At 43.8% G+C, this 20,506-nt stretch overlaps 1 protein-coding gene across 1 annotated transcript in view; it reads right to left on the bottom strand.

The window, feature by feature from the left end:
- The window catches only part of LOC147429747 (dolichol-phosphate mannose synthase subunit 3-like), a 65,357-nt gene that overhangs the window by 37,890 nt on the left and 6,961 nt on the right, over positions 1 to 20,506 (bottom strand). The window contains exon 2 of the mRNA XM_086495294.1: positions 1,188 to 1,304. Within this exon, the coding sequence (XP_086351420.1) occupies positions 1,188 to 1,295 (108 nt within the window). The 5' untranslated portion in view covers positions 1,296 to 1,304. The remainder of the gene's footprint in view (positions 1 to 1,187; positions 1,305 to 20,506) is intronic.

Below are 20,506 nucleotides of genomic sequence, written 5' to 3'. Positions count from 1 at the left end.
ATGCGAAACAGGGAATTACAACCTGCTGTGGTTTTTTGCAGGTTTAGAGTTTTGCACCTAAACTACAAGGTAATGCTAGGGGAGCCTCGGGAAAGCCTTGGGCGCTTATACAGGACAATTTAGAGAGATTTCCCACGCAGAATCTCGTCTAATTTCAAAAGGCAAGTAACCCTACATGTGCGGGAGCTCGAGGGCTACCCACAAGAGTGATCGGCGCACGAATCGGAGCGCAAAACAGAGAATTACAGCTTGCTGTAATTTTTGCAAGTTTAGGGTTTTGGTCAGTTTTGACGCCTACAAGTCCAAAGAGCTTCAGGGAAGCTAGGGAATCACCAAATAGGTGTTTTGGTGCAAATTGGAGGCCAAAAACAGAGATTTCAGTGTGCTGTAATTTCTCGCCAGGTTTTGTAAAGAGCTTTAAAGTGCGTGGAAAGTCACTGTTTACTTGGGATTTTGTCCGTGGAGACTTCTATTGTGGTTATGCTGCCAAAATTGGTTAAGAGTAGGGGAATTTCAGCGCGATAAAAGTGGGACAGCATGTAGAAGTTTACATGTTTTTCTCAAGTGCAATAAGAATAAAGAAATATCGAAGGGACGCCTGTCTTTGGGGCCAACAGGGTGTCGCTATCTGCTTGGAAGCACTCTAGCTGCCAAGCCGTGTTTTATTTTGAAGTGTTGAATTCCAATCACAAGCTTATACGTGAAGTTCCATTGTGTCGTAAAGTTCAAGTAAAGTTACACAGTGTAAAGATCGGGTGAAGCTAAAGTCTACCGCCCTACAGGCCGGTTTCAATTAGAATAGAGGAGATGCATGCTCTGTTGAATAACATAAATGGGTTGAGAATGCATTGTTGTGAAGTCCTTATGAGAATCGTGTGCATGGGCTAGTGATACCACCAGAGACAGAAGAAATAAAGTGTAATATTCATCTCAAAAAAGTGTTTGAATGTATAACATAGAATATTGATGACTTGTTCAGTCCCTTCCTAGCACATAGACTTGCATGAGGTTTCTCACAGCATGATTATTGCACAAACATAAAATTAATTACTTTACGCACAAGTAGACGCGCACAAATGTTAAGTTGTCCATACCTACATAGCACATACATTAAAGTTTACAACGATGTAAAAGTTACAGATTCGTTAGCTTTTTCTTTTAAAAACCATTGACCTCACAACACTTACAGTTAGAATTATTTGTTGAGGAAATAGAGGGGGTTGTTGGTTAAGGAGGGCAATCCAAAGAGCTAGTGCAGCAAGGGCGAGTGTGCAAAGTCTCCACACTTGCTTCATGACGTGTTCCTATTGATTTACCAAACAAACAAGAACAATTTCAAGAAATTACAAGGAAGAACTCTCTCTCTCTCTCTCTCTCTCTCTCTCTCTCTCTCTGTGTGTGTGTGTGTGTGTGTGTGTGTGTGTGTGTGTGAGAGAGAGAGAGAGAGAGACACTATGCTTATGATATGGGACCCATCTCTCTTGAAGCCTATAGGATTTTCTTTGATTGTTTCTAGCTTTCGGAGCTTCAAAATGCTCCATCTTTTTATTGGAAGAGAGATTTCTGAGAAAGCTACACACACACTATGCAATTGCCATGGAAGCTACGATACACAAAACTTGAAGCAACGAAAAACTAACTACACACTTTATTGAAAAGGAAAGTGTCACGTGCACATTTAACCCTAGGTGTACGTGGACAAGCTACTTCATGACATGGGTTCAGTTCGGTTCAGTTAGCTTAGGAAGTGTTCTGGCACTTTTATGAGTCTGTTCGCAGACCGTGCATGTCCAGACACTTAGAGTAGATGCATATCCTCTTGTTGCACACAGCATGATCATCAGATTACAGTCAGAACCCATCAAGAGCATTTTTACACTACACAGACCTATTTTCCCTATTTTAGCCACTTTTCACTTATTATTATTAAGTGACTTTTGTTGGGAAACTAGGTAGGGCAAATTGGCTATGAATATATATAAGAAAAGCTAGCGCTAGCATTCTCTGGCAGAAGAGGAAGTAGGGACCTGTGTCCAACAATGCACCTTCTCAACAAGAGACCCCCCGGCAGGATGTCACGTGACACGTCCAACCCTATGTGTCCGTGGACAAGCTACAGCATGACCAAGGTTCAGTTCAGTCAAGTCAATCTACAATAGGAAGTGATCACTTTTGTGAGTCTGTTCGCAGACCGTGCATGTCCAAGCACTTAGATTAGATGCATATCCTCTGGTTGCACACAGCATGATCATCAGATTTCCATCAGGAGCATTTTTACAGTGCATAGACCTATTTTCCCTATTTTTGACATTTTTCACTTATTATTTTTAAGTGACTTTTGTTGGGAACTAGGAAGGGCAGTTTTGACAAGGATGTAAATAAGAAACCTAGCGCTAGCACTTTCTGGCAGAAGAGGCAGCAGGAGCTTCGGTTCAGCAGGCACCTTCTCAGCAGGAACCCCCAGCAAGGCCTAGCGGTTTTTGCTACACAGCAGCGAGACTAGCGTTTTGCATCAAGAACCCAGATCAGCCAGCAATTTTGCACTTGCAGATTCCCGGCAATAGTAGAACCACAGATCAGCCTACAATAGAACCAGCAAAAGCCCTAGCGTTTTTGCAAGAAGACTTCAAATCAGCCCTAGCATTTTTGGTTTGCAGATCAGCCCCGGCGTTTTGCAGATTCACCACGACGGAACATCAAGAACCACCAGCGTTTTCAGTTTTCAGCCTTTAGCACTCGCAGATCTAGCCCCAAATCTCGCAAATCTCACCTTCCCACAGCAGATCCTCGCCGCACGGTCAGATTCCGCAAGGTTTACAGATTCAGCCCGGAAAACGCAGATTTCAACATCTGCGTTTTCAGCACGTCGTCGTCGTACCGTCGTCATCGAAATAGAGTCAGAATTCAGCAGATAAAGATTTGCAGATTTCAGCCCTTAGTATTTTCAGATTTCAGCCCGTCTCGTCATCGTCCTCATCGTCGTCGACATCGTCGGCAAGTCCAAGCATTGTAGAGATTTGTGCAATCATAAGTAGACCACTCTCGCCATAGAGAGTGGGGCCTTCGGAGGAGGGTTTTACGTCTCTCGTGTCGTATTCTCTTCTCTATCTCTCAGTCTCATGCACTTCCATTCACTGTGTCCATTCACTTTGTTTGTGTCCATTGCACTCTCTCACTAAAGGAACGGAAGGCCCTCCCTTCCGTAAGTAAAAGGAACCTTGAGCACATTATGGAGCACTCATCTTGAGAAAGAACAACATTCATTCCGCTGCACCTTACATTGGTATCAGAGCTTTGGCAGTGTTCTGTATCACTCAAGGAAAGAACCACGAGAACCACAAATTTTTTTTTGCTTATTGCGGTCGCACGTAACCCAAGTTTACTTGGGCGTGTCAATTGCTAATCGTGTTTCTGAAGAGTGACAGGAAACCCAAGAAAGAAGGGCTTGTCCAGTCTCCCCTTGTGCCTCTTTTCACTCATTGAGAGCGGACAGTGCACTTAGCGGCCGGCCAATCGACGTGAGGTGGGAAAAAGCAACCTTGGTGTGAGCGCAAGGCCGCCAAGGGGTGCGTCCGCGGAAAAGAGCAGAACTAGGGTGAAGAGAAGATCCTTCTCTAACACAGATTGCAAGCGAAAGAAGAACCTCAAGACCTGCAAGACCTGAAAGTACAAATTTTGCCGCTTTTGGGGCAACGTGAAGGATCAGGAAGCTCTTTTGAAGGAGCCAAGGCCAACTTCTTTTCACTTGGAATTGGCGGCTCGATTTGTAATTACGCCCGACAGACTGACGCCACAGGCGCAGGTAGTTCGACTGGCACCCGGACGGGATGTTGCCATTACACCAAGCATTGGCAAACTTCGTTTGCAATGACAGAGGTGTTCAGGGCACGCGAGTGACGTTCTACTCGGAATCCCTTGATACCACAAGAACTACGCCGTGGTTGACTACCGGGCCGAGAAAAGCGACTTTGACAAATGAAGGGCTCAGAGATTGTACTTGATGAACTTCAATTTCTTTACTCATTCTTTTGGGACAGAACTGAACGATGGATAAAGATTGAATATGTTTTGACCTGAACAAAAGAACGCCAAGGATTTTCTCCACACTCATGTCAATTGCTTTTTAGAGGGCCTGAAGATCACACCATTGATCTGATACCTGGAAGCACGCCACCGAACCGGCCACCTTACTATGTGAGCCGAGTACAAAATGAAAAGATTATGAACCAAGTGAAGGACCTCTTGGAAAAGTGTCTTGTCCAGCCTAGTACTTCACCGTATTGCTCTCCACTGTTGTTGGATTTGAAGAAAGACGGATCTTGGAGAAAGTGCATCGATTATAGAGCTCTCAACAAAATCACCATCAAGAACAGATTTCCGATTCCTAGGATCGATACTCGACAGGTTACAGGGATCCTCGTGCTTTAGCAGGATTGATCTGAAGAGTGGATATCATCAGATTTGAATCGCATCGGGAGACGTCTACAAGACAGCCTTTCGGACTACTTTTCGGGTTATTTGAGTTTTTGGTGATGCCTGTTGGCTTAACCAATGCTCTTGCGACATTTAACCGGATGATGGACAGGATTTTCGAGAGTACAAGCTATTTGTTGGCACTTTCTTTGATGATATCATTGTTTTCTCCAAGAATCAGGCAGAACACAAAGATCATCTGCTTCAGAGATATACTTTTTTTGGGACACTTTGTCTTAGCAGCAGGAGTGCAAATGGATCCGGCCAAGATAGACACTATCCGTGATTGGGCCGATTTGAAGAATGTCCATGAGGTTCTTGGGACTGTGTTCGTACTACAAACGGTTCATTCGAAAGTTTGCAGAGGTTGCTTCCCCTTTGCATATCTTGATACAAAAAGGAGTCCCTTTCTCGTGGGGATCCACAAAGGTGACTGCTTTTCAAACATTGAAAGAGAATTTGACTACAGGACCAGTTTTGACTTTGCCAGACTTGCAGAAGTCCTTTGAAGTATATTGTGATGCTTGTGGTCGTAGTCTGGGTGCGGTCTTGATGCAAGATGGCCATGTCATTGCTTACGAGAGCCGATTGTTCTCTAGGCCGAAGATGACAGCACAGATTTATGAGAAAGAGCTTTTGGCGGTTATCCATGCTCTTACTCAGTGGCGGCATTACCTCCTCGGAGCGGATTTTACTGTCTTTACAGGCCATGAGAGTTTACGCTACTTCTTGTCACAGAAGCAGCTTTCGGAAAAGCAGATGCGGTGGGCGAACATCTTGTCACAGTTTCACTTCCAGATTGTCCACATGCAGGGACAAAAGAATGTGGTGGCAGATGCTTTGTCTCGGAAGTCGTTGGTTCAGGCTATTTCCGCGATACATCATAGGACCTTCGACGATATGGTCGATCAGTATGCCACAGATACAGACTTTGCATACACGAGACGGGGAGACAGCAGGATACTCCATTCGGGAAGGCTACTTGATGAGAAAAACTATGTTGTGCGTTACACAACCGTTGAGGGGAAAAGGTTATGACAGAATACCACTGTCCACCCTTTACGGGTCACCACGGCATTGCTACCACCATGAAAGGGGTAGAGAGATACTTCTTTTGGCCGAGACTCAAAAAGGATGTGGAAGAGTTTGTGCGCAGTTGCTTAGTATGCCAGAAGGTCAAGTTTGACAGGCATAAGGCACAGGGATTGTTACAACCTTTACCCATACCCACCCGCCCCTGGGAAAGTATTGCAATGGATTTCAATTTTGATCTCCCGAGAACACAGAATGATCACGATGATTTTCCAATAACATGGCATGTCTGAGACGATTGTCTTCGACAGAGACCCCAGATTTATGAGTTTGTTTTGGAAGGCAATTTGGGAGAACATTGGCACGCAGTTGCAGTTCTCGTCATCGTTCCACTTGCAAACTGACGGGTAATTTGAGATTGCCAATTCAATGGTTTTAAATTTATTGAAGTCTTGTATCTCGGATTAGAAGACTCAATGGGAAAAGTACTTACCTTTGGTGGAATTTTCCTACAATAACACGATACACTCTTCGACGTGGAAGACGCCATTTGAGATTTTTGAAAGTGCTGCAAAGCTTCAACCCTTCCTGAGCACGACAGATAAGAATTTTTTTTGGAAGCTAATGAATATACGCGACACTTGGATACACCTTTTGCCAAGGTTCGCGAGACTTTGCAGAAGTCTCAAGAACGACAGAAAAAGGCAGCGGATTGCCATCGTCGCGACTTGAAATTAAGGAGGACGATTGAGTGCTCTTACGTTTTGAGAAGGCATGCCTAAGAAAGAAAAAGCGAAAGGAGAGGCTTTTTCCAAAGCTTAGTATGCGATACTACGGAGCTTTTTAGATCACTGAAAAGATAAATGATGTCTCCTTCCGATTGAAACTGCCAAATACTTGGAGGATTCACAATGCATTCCATGTGAGTCTCTTGAAACCTATTAAGGGTGATGTGCCTGATGATAAGGAGCCTGATGAGCAACCCGAAGTGGAAGAAAACGAGGAGATCCTTGTTCCTGAACAGATTTTGGCACATAAGGATACGAAGAATAAAGGTAAAGTCGGAAGGCGGTTCTTGGTTAAGTTCAAGAACTATCCTGCATTGAATGCGAAGTGGATGGAGGAGGAAGACCTAGCAGATACTCCTCGGATTGTGAAACTTTACCTCGATGTTTTTGGTTTAGCATAGTCTACTCCAAACGGAACCCAGAATTCAGCTTGGCCGGAGATCTGGTGCAGTGGGATGCACAAGAGGGGAGTCACTCCACTCCTTTGTCAACACATGCCTTGATTTTGATACTAAAGTCACTGATGTCTCTTTGAGCTTCAGGGATACTGAGAGCTAACAATATTCTACTGGATGACTTTATGAAATGGAATTCCTGATTATGATACTGATTTGTTCTTGACTTCTTTTGAGTACAAAGTGATGGCTACCGACAGCAGAAACCCTAATTTCTACCAGAAACCCTAAAATTCCTGCAAACCCTAATTTACAGAAACCCTAATTACTGGCTGAAACCCTAATGTGGCTGGAAATCCTAACTTTGGCGCTGAAATGCCACGTGGCAGCTTTTTCCAGATTTTGCGGCGTGGAAAAAGGGGCCAGCAAGCGACGCAAGATTTTGGGGCTTTTTGACTACGCAATTTGAAATGAGAGAGAAAGAGAGATGATTTGCTTTATTTCTGCTCTCTTAAGAGAGAGAGGGAATTTTGCTTTTGAATTGGAAGCTTTTGGGGCTCTGCTTTTGGGCATCCCTTGTAATCTTTAAATACACGGTGAGGGGTTCACTCTGCAGAGCATCGGGACGCAGAGTCTAAGAGTGAAACCTAACCGCTCTTTGTACTTTGACATTGATTTAATTCATAAAGAGATACCGAAAGGGGCGCCAGTCTTTGGGGCCAATATCTCTAGGCATAGAACTCCGCCGGGCCAGTGCAAATCTATTGTGATCTGTGAATTGTTTTGAAGTGGTTATTTGGTGCTGTCGCGATTGATTCTTGACTTGGAGTGTCCAAGTCTATTGCAGTTCGACAGACGAGATTTTTTTTCCAGTCACTTTACATGGGATAGGTTTGTTCATGTTTTGTGTTGGAAGTGGTTTCTGGAATTTTTAGCCTTGGAGATTCTTGAAGAAGATCGACCTACGTCCATAGAAAAGTTGAAGCATTGAAGGAGCTACAGATGACTTTGTGTCGCTTCGGCGCGGCCCAAAGAAGAAAGCGTTGCAGACCTTTATGAAGTTAAAGTATCGCATGACCCACGCATCAGAGTGGGCCGGCGAAGAGTCCTTTCCAGGATTCCAGACTCTGTTGGCGACCTCCCTCGATGCCATATAGTTCGGTACCAATACCTCACTTTTAAAAGGAGGGGATGTCACGTGATACATCCAACCCTATGTGTCCATGGACAAGCTACAGCATGACCAAGGTTCAGTTCAATCAAGTCAGTCTAGAATAGGAAGTGATCTGGCACTTTTGTGAGTCTATTCGCAGACCGTGCATGTCCAGGCACTTAGATTAGATGCATATCCTCTGGTTGCACACAGCATGATCATCAGATTTCCATCAGAATCCATCAGGAGCATTTTTACAGTGCATAGACCTATTTTCCCTATTTTTGACATTTTTCACTTATTATTTTTAAGTGACTTTTGTTGGGAACTAGGTAGCGGATTTTGACAAGGATGTAAATAAGAAACCTAGCGCTAGCACTTTCTGGCAGCAGGAGCTTCGGTTCAACAGGCACCTTCTCAGCAGGAACCCCAGCAAGGCCTAGCATTTTGCTACACAGCAACGAGGCTAGCGTTTTGCATCAAGAACCCAGATCAGCCAACATTTTTGCACTTGCAGATTCCCGGCGATAGTAGAACCACAGATCAGCCTAGCGTTTTGCATTTGTAAGACATCCAGCAACAACAGAACAAGCAAAAGCCCTAGCATTTTTGCAAGAAGACTTCAAATCAGCCCTAGCGTTTTTGGTTTGCAGATCAGCCCCAGCGTTTTGCAAATTCACCGAGACGGAACATCAAGAACCACCAGCATTTTCAGTTTTCAGCCTTCAGCACTCGCAAATCAAGCCCCGAACCTCGCAGATCTCACCTTCCCGCAGCAGATCCTCGCCGCACGGTCAGATTCCACAAGGTTTACAGATTCAGCCCGGAAAACGCAGATTTTAGCATCTGCGTTTTCAATGCGTCATCGTCGTACCGTCGTCATCGACATAGAGTCAGAATTCAGCAGATAAAGATTTTCAGATTTCAGCCCGTCTCGGCGTCGTCGACATCGTCGGCAAGTCCAAGCATTGTAGAGATTTGTGCAATCATAAGTAGACCACTCTCGCCAGAGAGAGTGGGACCTTCGGAGGAGGGTTTTACAACGTCTCTGGTGTCGTATTCTCTTCTCTATCTCTCAGTCTCATGCACTCCATTCATTGTGTCCATTCACTTTGTTTGTGTCCATTGCACTCTCACTAAAGGAACGAAAGGCTCTCCCTTCCGTAAGTAAAAGTCACCCTTGAGCACAGTTCGGAGCACTAATCTTGAGCAAAATTCAACATTCATTCCGCTGCACCTTACGCAGGAGACCATTTTGAGTTTTCAGCCACAAGAACAGCCAGCGTTTTCAGCAGTTACAAACCAACCTGCGTTTTGCAACTTGCGGTCAACCCGACGACCGCAGGACTCAGCAGATACCTAGCGTTTCTCCAGCAGAACCTCAAATTAGACCGGTCAGCCCAGCGTTTTGCAGTTCCTTCAGGACAGAACCCCCAGAAGCATCAACGTTTTCAGTTTGCAGCAGTCAGATCCCGTAGTAGAAGTCCCAAACCTCGCAGATCTCACCTTCCCGCAGCAGATCCTCGCCGCACGGTCAGATCCACCAAAGTTTGCAGATTCAGCCAGAAAAATGCAAATTTCAGCATCTGCGTTTTCAGCGCGTCGTCGTTGTCGCCGTCGTCACCGACATAGAGTCTAAATTCAACAAATAGAAGATTTACAGATTTCAACCATTAGCGTTTTCAGATTTCAGCCCGTCTCATCGTCATCCTCATCGGCGTCGACATCGTCGGCGAGTCCATTGCATTGTAGAAATTTGTGCAATCATAGAGAGTGGGGCCTTCGGAAGAGGGTTTTACGACATTCTGGTGTCGTATTCTCTTCTCTCTCTATCTCTCAGTCTCAGCACCTTCATTCCCAGTGTTTATCCACTCTGTTTGTGACCACTTGCACTCTCTCACTAAAGGAATGGAAGGCTCTCCCTTCCGTAAGTAAAAGGAACCCTTGAGCACAGTTCAGAGCACTCATCTTGAGCAAAGTTCAACATTCACTTCCGCTGCACCTTACAGAAAGAGCTCATATATAGGCTTTATGACAAACAGAAATTATGGCCTCAATCGAGGGATTTTGGCCGACCTACAAAAGGCGGTTTGATTCTAGGTGAAAACCATTCAAACTTACACCTTTGATATGCCCTAAGAGGACAACAATCTAACAAACCCTCCTTGATCCAAACTAGGGCAGGCAATGCTAGAAGCTACTCTCTCTCTCTCTCTCTCTCTCTCTCTCTCTCTCTCTCTCTCTCTCTCTCTCTCTCTCTCTCTCTCTAGTGCAGCCGATTTTTGACCTAGTAGACAGCAATTCACTCTTTTGATCATAACTTCTTCATCCGAATTTGGGTGATCTATAACCTCAATCCAAGAGCATGACACCCTCTACGCATTGATATAAAGACAGAAATTTCAAAGTTATGGAAGGCATTTTTGTAGGTGAACAGGTTCAGGAAAGTTGACTCTCATCTCTTATTTTACATACAATGTCTTCCGGCACTTGCAAGGGTTCTTCTTCAACAAGGTCCACAACCATTGTGGAAAATGATCCAAAATCTCGTAAGTGTTGAGATAGCAACACAACCACCCAACCAACAACATCGGAAACCATGATCATGGCATACTTGGTATCGTTGCAAGAGACTATAAACAAACAAGGCAAAGACTTACGGGCGCTTGCAATGGAGAATGGCACACTAAGGGTACTTATGGTTGAGAATAAGAATCTCAAGAGGACACTTGAGACGCAAACAACACGTTTGATGCAACTTGAAGAGGAAGTCAAGGAATGTAAACGCTCTCTTGTGGACTTGAATGCTTTGAAAGAGCGCATGAGCAAAGTAAAGCATGGTCATGTATTGAAACAGGAGAAATTTGACACCATGAGCCGGGATGTATGCGACATGAAAAATGTATGCACAAGCAAGTCTTGGGCTGATGTATGTGGTAACAATGTGGTTCCTAATTCCTCACTCACGCAAGCTATGGTTCAAACAAAGAATGACGTTGAGAATGTGGATATGGGGAGTTGAAGGAACGAGAGCGATGTTCCAAGAACATTGTTATTCGTGGAATTCCAGAAGAGAAGTTAGAGACACCTCCTTCTCTTGCCATTGTTACCGAAGCTTTCTTCAAACCCCACTTTGGCATGTCCGGAATTATGGATTATGGAGCACATAAAGTCGGTAAGCAAGGAGCTCCTCGCTCGGGAAAACGGCCAATTGTATGCACCATGCCGGATGAGACCAAACAAAAGATTATCCTTGATAATAGTTGAATCTATTTACGGGAGACAAAATGTTTTGTATGTGAAGATGGCACTATTAAGCAACAAAATATGCGTCGCAAGGCATATGAGGAAAAGAATAAGAAAAACAAGGAGATCTCTCACGAAGAAAATGTGCCCAAGGCGGAGAAAAGTCCCTTGAGCAAATAGGGATGCTTGACCTATGCGACCGAGTTACAATTGAAAATATGCTTCTAGAATTGCAATGGATACCCATGAAATACGGGGGTTGGCATTGATGAACTAACAAGCAAAGCCAATGTTGTACTTCTTGCTTAAACTTGGGAGAATGATACACAGGACGGCATGGAGGATTACAATGTACATTCATTGATGTGGTCAAAGAATCTCAAGCAACAAAGACACAAGGAGGGGTAGCATGTATTATTAAGAAAGGATTGGAAGATTTTGTATCAATTGTGAAAGATGACAAGTACAAATGTAACAAACTTGGACACCCCAGTCAAGATTCTACCGCGACACAGCAGAGATTCACTTCAAAATAGTTGACAATTCACAATTAGCTCGACATGGCCCTCAAATCGTAAGAGTACCCAATCGTCTTCCTCTAATTTCAAAACGCGACGGTGTCGATCTACTGCCTTCTTGTGTCTTTCTTGAGATTTTGCTAAAGCCTCCCGGACCTTGCCAAAAGCAGTGTCCAAGTCCCTCGTATACTGGTCAACTTCAAAAATCTTATCTTTCGTGCTTAGGAAGGGTGGAACCTTCGTAGCACCTTCAATAATCTCAAATGGTGCCTTCCTCGTCGAAGAGTGGATCCTGTTATTGTAGGAAAATTCCACCAAGGGCAAAAACTTTTCCCATTGAAACTTCTGATCAGAAATGTAAGACTTCAATAAATCCAGTACGACTGAATTTGCAATCTCAGATTGCCCATCTGTCTATGGGTGGAAAAACGACAAGAACTGCAACCGTGTGCCAATTTTCTCCCAAATAGCCTTCCAAAACAAACTCGTGAATCGGGGATCTCTGTCAGAGACTATTGTCTCAGGCATGCCATGTAATCTGAATATCTGGGCAATGAACAGTCTCACTAAATGATCGGGGTTGTTGATTGTTTTCTTCACTGGAATGAAATGAGCTTGCTTGCTAAATCTGTCAATAACAGTCCAAATACCATCGTGCCCACTCTGTGTCTTCTGGAGATCAAAAATGAAATCCATAGCAATACTTTTCCAGAGGCGGGTGAGAATGGGTAAAGGATGTAACAATCCCTGTGCTTTATGCCTGTCAAACTTGACCTTCTGGCATACCAAGCAACTGCGTACAAAATAGTCCGCATCGTTCTTAAGGCTCGGCCAAAAGAAGTATCGCTCCACACCTTTCAAGGTAGTGTCAATGCTGCGGTGACCCGTAAACGGTGGACAATGGCATTGTTGCTAAATTGGCTTTATCTGATATAAAAATAATTCTAAATGAATTATTGGATTTATAAGTGAGAGGGTTTTTCTCGCTTGGAACACCAGGAAAAATAATTCTAAATGAATTATTGGAATTTTAAGTGAGAGGGTTTTTCTCACTGGAGACATCCGAGTACAGAGTATTCCTAGTGCATCATTGAAAGTAATGACGGGAGCACTGAGAACGAGAATATATGTAAGGCCACCAGGAACGGGTACTTCTGATGCGTCACATCGGATGGGTGACAGGGAGCATCGGAAAGAAGTATCCGACCATCCGAGAACGGACATCTCTGATGCGTCATAGGATGGGTGACATAGAGCATCGTGAAGGGGATTGTACCGTAAGTTCGGTAGGAAAGGACTAGGTGATGGGTATTCCTGATGCGTCACAAGGTGGGTGACGGGTGCATCAGAAAGGGGATATCTATAGTCGAGAGGAAATCCGAACTGGAAAAGAGGAATACGCGTAAAGACGCAAGCACAAGAATAAAGATGGATTCTGAGAAGCTTTTCTTAAAAAGCGGAATATTTTAACGAGTTTTCCAAGAAGAGCAAACGCTTTCCCGCGAGGAAGCTATGTCTGCATTGCATTTGTGCATGTAGTTGCATCCAGGGACGCCTGGAAAGTGTTGTAAAAAGCATTGTTTTAAACTTATAAGGTTTTATTGAGTTTTTGGGCAGTTTCAGACCAATTTTAAAATATGCCGGCCGTCCACTTAATAAGTGGGCAGCCACTAAAAAAATAAAGCAACAAAACTAGCCAACGAATTCTCTCTCCCTATTTTGGGTAGAATAGAAAAAAAAAAACGGCCGTGATCTCTACGCGAGCAGCTATTCGTGCCGTGGTCAAGGAGCTATAAAAGCACCACATGCCCTCACTAAAAAGGAGTTACCAACGTCAGCAAGAGAAGACTCTGCCGCTAGATAACGCAAGAGATCACGAGACTACGAAGCACGGAAGTCGCTTTTAAGAGCGACAGGTATCTATTGTGGATTCGCCATACGAATTGTTGTCACGTGTTTGCGTGTGTGTTTGCAGGTACTTCATCGTGAAGGAGGAGTGAGAAGGCTTCGGTCTACGCTTGGGAATTCCGAGAACGGAATTCGGAAATTGTCTGCGGAATCTCAACTCCGAGTACAGACGGAAAAAGGATTGAGAGCTCGTCTCTCGGATTTCCCTTACGGGAAGGAACGACCATCGGGTCAGAGATTTAGAACGGAGAGGTTTTCTCCGGTTCTTGTGCTTGTAAAAAGATTCTCCCTAATAAACAATTCTCTTTAAGGGGGGGGACCAGCCCATCTTCTGGTCCATAGTAATGTGTCGATCTTCTGACTCTCTCTCTCTCTCTCTATTTATTTCTCTCTATATCCTCTGGCTTCAGTATTATTTGATAAATTCTATTTATCCAAGTATATTTTATATTGGTATGCGCTCCGTTTGTGACAGTGGTATGGTCTCCTCTCTTTCTCTGTAAAGGAGGATGACTCTGGGAAGATACGGGAAGAAGCCATGACAAGCCAAGAGAGAAGTAAGCAGGCGGAAACCTGAGTCCTGCAGGAAAAAGCTCGCAGAGTTGGAATTTTTTTCTCTCTGCAAGAAGTCGACAGAAGACTTGGGATTCTCTGAGAAGGCAACAAGAGCATGATGCTCAAGAACCTAGAGAATCCAAGGAGCGGAATGCTCGAGATCCTTCAGAATCCAGAAAATATCCATGAACATCAATCCATAACCATAGCCAAGAAATCCCGTCATTCCGGGAAGGATATGAAGAAGGTCTTTAGACCTCAGAACACTCCAGTCAAGTTTGATACTTTTGACCGATGGGAAGATGTCCCAAAAGCTAATGCTTTCATTTGACAGTTTGAAGTTGCCTTTGCAAGCGGCAATTTCTGAAAAGCGTCAAAGGTGAGGCATGTGACCAAACACCTCAAGGGGGATTGCAAGTACTTGGTGGTATACCAAAGCTTTGCAAGGCACTTACAACAAGACTTGGATTCAATTCAAGGCTGAAATTTCGGACAAATTTTTTTTTCCTCTACGCTTTGAGGAAGGCATTCAAGAAGATTGGGATTGGTTTGCCGAATAGGAACACGAGCGAGTCAAAGCAAGTAGTGGTTCACTCTTGCCAAGGTAGCTCCATTCTTGATCCTCTTCGAGGAAGGAAAGATGAACAAATGTAACGAAGGACTTTTGCCCGAATTTTGTAAATCCATCTGCAAGATACTTTGCAGCAGATGGTGGAGTCAGCAATAAAAGCTGAAAGTGTACACCTTGATGTACATAGAATACAATCCCCATAGTGGGACGAGAACCATTGAACACAGAAAGTTTGGAGTAAAGGAATTCAATCTGACTCTTGAATTCTTGAATAGAAGACCCTCAAACTCTAAGTGAGAGGGCAAGTCTTTGATCAAAGTTACATCTTTGAGGAAATCATAAAGTGCATGGTGCTTGTTTGCTCTTTTGCACGAGGTATGGTTATGTCTGACCAGGACTACTCACTCTCGAGTGTTTATGAGAGTAGGATCAATTTGAAACATTGTTTTCTAAGATGAATTGGTTTGCTGAACTAGCCGGAAGGTCAACTATTGATCTGGTATCCGGTAATTCTCGAATAGATTATCTGCTATTGTGGGTAGGAAAATTATGAAGGAACCATTCTAAGCTTTTCAGCAGAGAAAAGCTTTCATTAAGCTTGAATACTCTTTAAGCCCACACCCTCTACCCGGTCAGGGAAGACATGGTAGTGCTTTTCGCACAAGTGAATGAACACTCTTTACGAGGGAAGGAAAAAGTGACGACTACGGCCTATGCTCGAGAAATCCAAGGATTGAAATCCTAGTTTATTTGATGAGCGGCTTTTGCTCTAAGATCGAGCCAAGGGATTGTCAGGTTGAGCGTCTTCGCTCTAAGGATCTTACGAAGGGAAGGAAATTTCCCAGGTTCACCGAAACTCTAACACAGCTTAAGAATTATGTACACCTTTGAGTACATGGATAACACACGAAGATGCAGACCTATGCCAAGGAACTGGATGAGAGTTTGTTATACTCTCTTGAGCGCCTTTTTGCACGGAAGGATATTCCGACACGAGAATCTCTATTTGAGATGTGTTCGGTACAAGGAATTTGAGTTTCTCTACGGAGAGGAGGTTTTCTGATGGTCGTTGATCATTGAGTACGCTATGTGCTTTTACCATTACAGTAGCAACTTTTGGTTGCGGTATATGTTTCTCCATGAGCAGGTCAAGTAGCATTTACACGCTGCTGGAATAAATTCGAACTATTATAGTCGTAAGAATATAGTTTGCCAACCATTTCAAAATGGTAAGAATCAAAGAGGGTTCGCTCTATTGTGAACCGGGTTTGAACGTACATTCAGAAAATGCTATGGCTAGAATCCTATCTGCCTGAGATTTTGCAAGGCGTCATTGATGCTCGCAAGGTGAATCATTTTTTATGATTCTGTAAAGAAGAGACTCTAATGGGCGTCCGGAAAACACTGCTAGTGGTAATAACTCGCAGGAGGAAAAGATTGGAAGGAAGTGCCGCCGTGCACAAGGAATCTTCTGATTGGAACCGTCCACCTACGTTGAGCGACGGCCCGGAACAAGAACCTTCTTTAAGGTGATCACAAATTGTGAAAGAAAGACATCGAGCTTAATGCTCTATGATTTGGGCATTCCCTATGTGGGAGGACACAAGAGGTTTAATACCCGCTAGACTAACAGCGCAGGATTATGCACAAGGATAGATACCTAGATTATTTTCTAGGAAGATTATTCTTATCGAATTTGAGAAGATGGAATCAAGTTAACAAAGTCTCAGATAAGGAAACTTTGGATCAGAACAATTGGCCTACCCAAAGCAAAGGCTTCGGAATAAGAACTTACTTTGGTAAGATGGCACACTTTGTGCGCCATAGGAAGATTCACCTGAGCTTAATGCTCTCGACATGCCCTATGCGGGAGGACAAAAGAGGTTTAATATCCTCAGGACTAATAGCGCAAGGTTATGCGCAAGGACAGTCCTAAATTGATTTTTAGGAGGATTATTCTTCTTGGGATTGAGAAGTTGGAATTGAGTTAACAGATTCTCGGAAAGACGCGAATGACGAGTTCTTACATGGCTCGTAAGTTTGATGAATAGTGAAGGATATCCTCGAAGTACTAGAGGAAGGACATGGACATGAACTGGTAAGGTAAGTATTGAATTATGAAATTTTTGTTTAATTTACTTTTTAAGTTCTGTACTGAGAAAGGACCAGCTCAACTCACCATTGAGCAAGATTTGGAATTTTTCCGGCTTCTCCCCGGCAGTTCAGTTGGACCTCTACAGTTGAGGACAACTGTTTATAAGTGAGAGGGATGTTGCTAAATTGGCTTTATCTGACATAAAAATAATTCTAAATGAATTATTGGATTTATAAGTGAGAGGGTTTTTCTCGCTTCGAACACCAGGACAAATAATTCTAAATGAATTATTGGAATTTTAAGTGAGAGGGTTTTTCTCACTGGAGACATCCGAGTACAGAGTATTCCTAGTGCGTCATTGAAAGTAATGACGGGAGCACTGAGAACGAGAATATATGTAAGGCCACCAGGAACGGGTACTTCTGATGCGTCACATCGGATGGGTGACAGGGAGCATCGGAAAGAAGTATCCGACCATCTGGGAATGGACATCTCTTATGCGTCATAGGATGGGTGACATAGAGCATCGTGAAGGGGATTGTACCGTAAGTTCGGTAGGAAAGAACTAGGTGATGGGTATTCCTGATGCGTCACAAGGTGGGTGACGGGTGCATTAGAAAGGGAATATCCATAGTCGAAAGATCATCCGAACTGGAAAAGAGGAATACGCGTAAAGACGCAAGCACAAGAATAAAGATGGGTTCTGAGAAGCTTTTCTTAAAAAGCGGAATATTTTAACGAGTTTTCTGGGACCCGCGAGGAATCTATGTCTGCATTGCATTTGTGCATGTAGTTGCATCCAGGGACGCCTGGAAAGTGTTGTGAAAAGCATTGTTTTAAACTTATAAGGTTTTATTAAGTTTTTGGGCAGGTTCAGACCAATTTTAAAATATGCCAGCCGTCCACTTAATAAGTGGGCAGCCACTTAAAAATAAAACAACAAAACCAGCCAGCGAATTCTCTCTCCCTATTTCGGGTAGAACAGAAAAAAAAAATTTGAAAAAAAAAAAAAAACGGCCGCGATCTCTACGCGAGCAGCCATTCGTGCCGTGGTCAAGGAGCTATAAAAGCACCACATGCCCTCACTGAAAAGGAGTTACCAACGTCAGCAAGAGAAGACTCTGCCGCTAGATAACGCAAGAGATCGCGAGACTACGAAGCACGGAAGTCGCTTTTCCCGGCAAGAGCGACAGGTATCTATTGTGGATTCGCCATACGAATTGTTGTCGCGTGTCTGCGTGTGTGTTTGCAGGTACTTCATCGCGAAGGAGAAGCGAGAAGGCTTCGGCCTACGCTTGGGAATTCCGGGAACGGAATTCGGAAATTGTCTGCGGAGTCTCAACTCCGAGTACAGACGGAAAAAGGATTGAGAGCTCGTCTCTCGGATTTCCCTTACGGGAAGGAACGACCATCGGGTCAGAGATTTAGAACGGAGGGGTTTTCTCCGGTTCTTGTGCTTGTAAAAAGATTCTCCCTAATAAAGAATTCTCTTTAAGGAGGGGGACCAGCCCATCTTCTGGTCCCCAGTGTTGTGTCAATCTTCTCACTCTCTCTCTCTATTTATTTCTCTCTATATCCTCTAGCTTCAGTATTATTTGATAAATTCTATTTATCCGAGTATATTTTATATTGTTATGCGGTCCCGTTTGTGACAGGCATTCAGTCATAACCTTTTCCCTCAACGACTATGTGACGCACAACATCGTTTTCTTCATCAAGTAGCCATCCCGAATGGAATATCCTGCTACTACCTCCCCATTCTGTATTTGACTGAATACATCTAAAAAATCTGGATCTATGGCCTACTGATCGACCATGTCCTGGAAGCTTCTATGATGAATCGCGGAAATAGCCAAGACTAACAGCTTCAGGGACAAAGCATCTGCCACCAAGTTCTTTTGTCCTTGCACATGGACAATCTGAAAGTGAAACTGTGACAATATGTTAGCCCACCGCATCTGCTTTTCCGATAGCTGCTTCTGTGACAAGAAGCAGCGTAAACTCTGATGGTCTGTGAAGACAGCTCCGAGTAGGTAATGTCGCCACTGAGTAAGAGCGTGGATAACCGCCAAAAGCTCTTTCTCATAAATCTGTGTTGTCAATTCCGGCCTTGAAAACAATCGGCTCTCATAGGCAATGACATGGCCTTCTTGCATTAAGACCACACCCAGACTACGACCACAAGCATCACAATAAACTTCGAATGACTTTTGCAAATCCAGCAAAGTCAAAATTGGTCCCATAGTCAATTTCTCTTTCAAAGTCTGAAAGGCAGTCACCTCTGTGGGTCCCCACGAGAAAGAGACTCCTTTTTGTGTCAAGATATGCAAAGGGAAAGCAACCTCTGCAAATTTTCTAATGAACAGCCGGTAATAAGAACATAAGCCCAAGAAGCTTCTAACTTCATGGACATTCTTCAAATCGAGCCAATCACGTATAGTCTCAATCTGTGACCGGTTCCATCAGTACTCCTGCTGCTGAGATGATGTGTCCCAGAAAGTGTATCTTTGCTAAGAAAAATTCACTCTTCTTGGCATTGATCACCAACTTGTGATCTCGCAATGCTTGAAAGACCTGTAGCAGATGTTGTCTATGTTCTGACTCATCCTTGGAAAAGACTATAATGTCATCAAAGAAAGTGCCAACAAAAGATCTGTACTCTCTGAAAATCCTATCCATCATTCGGTTAAAAGTCGTTGGAGCATTGGTAAGGCCAAAAGGCATCACCAAAAATTCATATAAACCGAAGCTCGTTCGAAAAGCTCTCTTGTAGACATCTCCTAACGCGATTCGGCTCTGATTATATTCGCTTTTCAAATCGATCATGTTGAAACATGAGGATCCCTGTAGTATATCAAGAATATCATCGATCCTTGGAATCGAAAACCTGTTCTTGATGGTGATTTTATTGAGAGCTATATAATCAATGCACATTCTCCAAGATCCATCTTTCTTTAAAACCAACAACATCGGAGAGCAGTCTAGTGAAGTATTCGACTGGATATGTAACAAACTTGGACACTCCCAAGTCAAGATTCTAACGCGACACGACAAGAATTCACTTCAAAACAGTTCAGTTCACAGTTGAGTCGACACGGCCCGGCGGAGTTCCGTGCCTAGAGATATTGGCCCCAAAGACTGGCGCCCCTTCCGGTATTTCTTTTTGTATTAATCTGTTGCACAAAGTACACAGAAGTGGTTGGGTCTCACTCTCAGACTCTGCGTCCAAATGCTCTGAGAAGTGAGAGCCCAAGCCACACTTATAAAGAGTTCACAAGGGATGCCAAAAGCACAGCCCCAAAAGCTTTCAAAAATAAAGCAATTCCACTCTCAAGCCTTATTAAGTAAAATAAAGCAATTCACATAAAGCCCTCTCTCTTTCTCTTGCAATTTGCGTAGAATAAAGTAGGTCAAAGCCTTTGCGTAGAATTCAGCATTTGCGTAGAATAAAACAGTTGCCACGTCAGCCCAGCCGTACGCTGCTTGCCATCGCTTTTTGCACCGCAATTTGCGGAGGGTCCATACATTGCTGCGACATCACTGCTGCCTGAGCATTTTAGCCACAGACGGGTGTGTGTGTGTGTACTGGGCAGCCACGTCACCAGTTTCTGACATACCCCCCTCTTGAAAGTATTGTAATCGCCCTCGATTACGCCTACAAAACAGACAAAGGCCATAAACTGTGTTAGCAGACACTAATTGTTAGTACTGACGCACTAGGAACACACATCTCGCACATGTACCAATCGGGAGTCACATCACAGGACATCAC

This window comes from Adiantum capillus-veneris, chromosome 22 (assembly GCF_014529385.1).
Source record: "Adiantum capillus-veneris isolate H3 chromosome 22, ASM1452938v2, whole genome shotgun sequence".
In the NCBI taxonomy this organism is placed as follows: domain Eukaryota; kingdom Viridiplantae; phylum Streptophyta; class Polypodiopsida; order Polypodiales; family Pteridaceae; genus Adiantum; species Adiantum capillus-veneris.
Note: the sequence above shows the minus strand (reverse complement) of the source record. Positions and strands in the feature narration are given on the sequence as shown.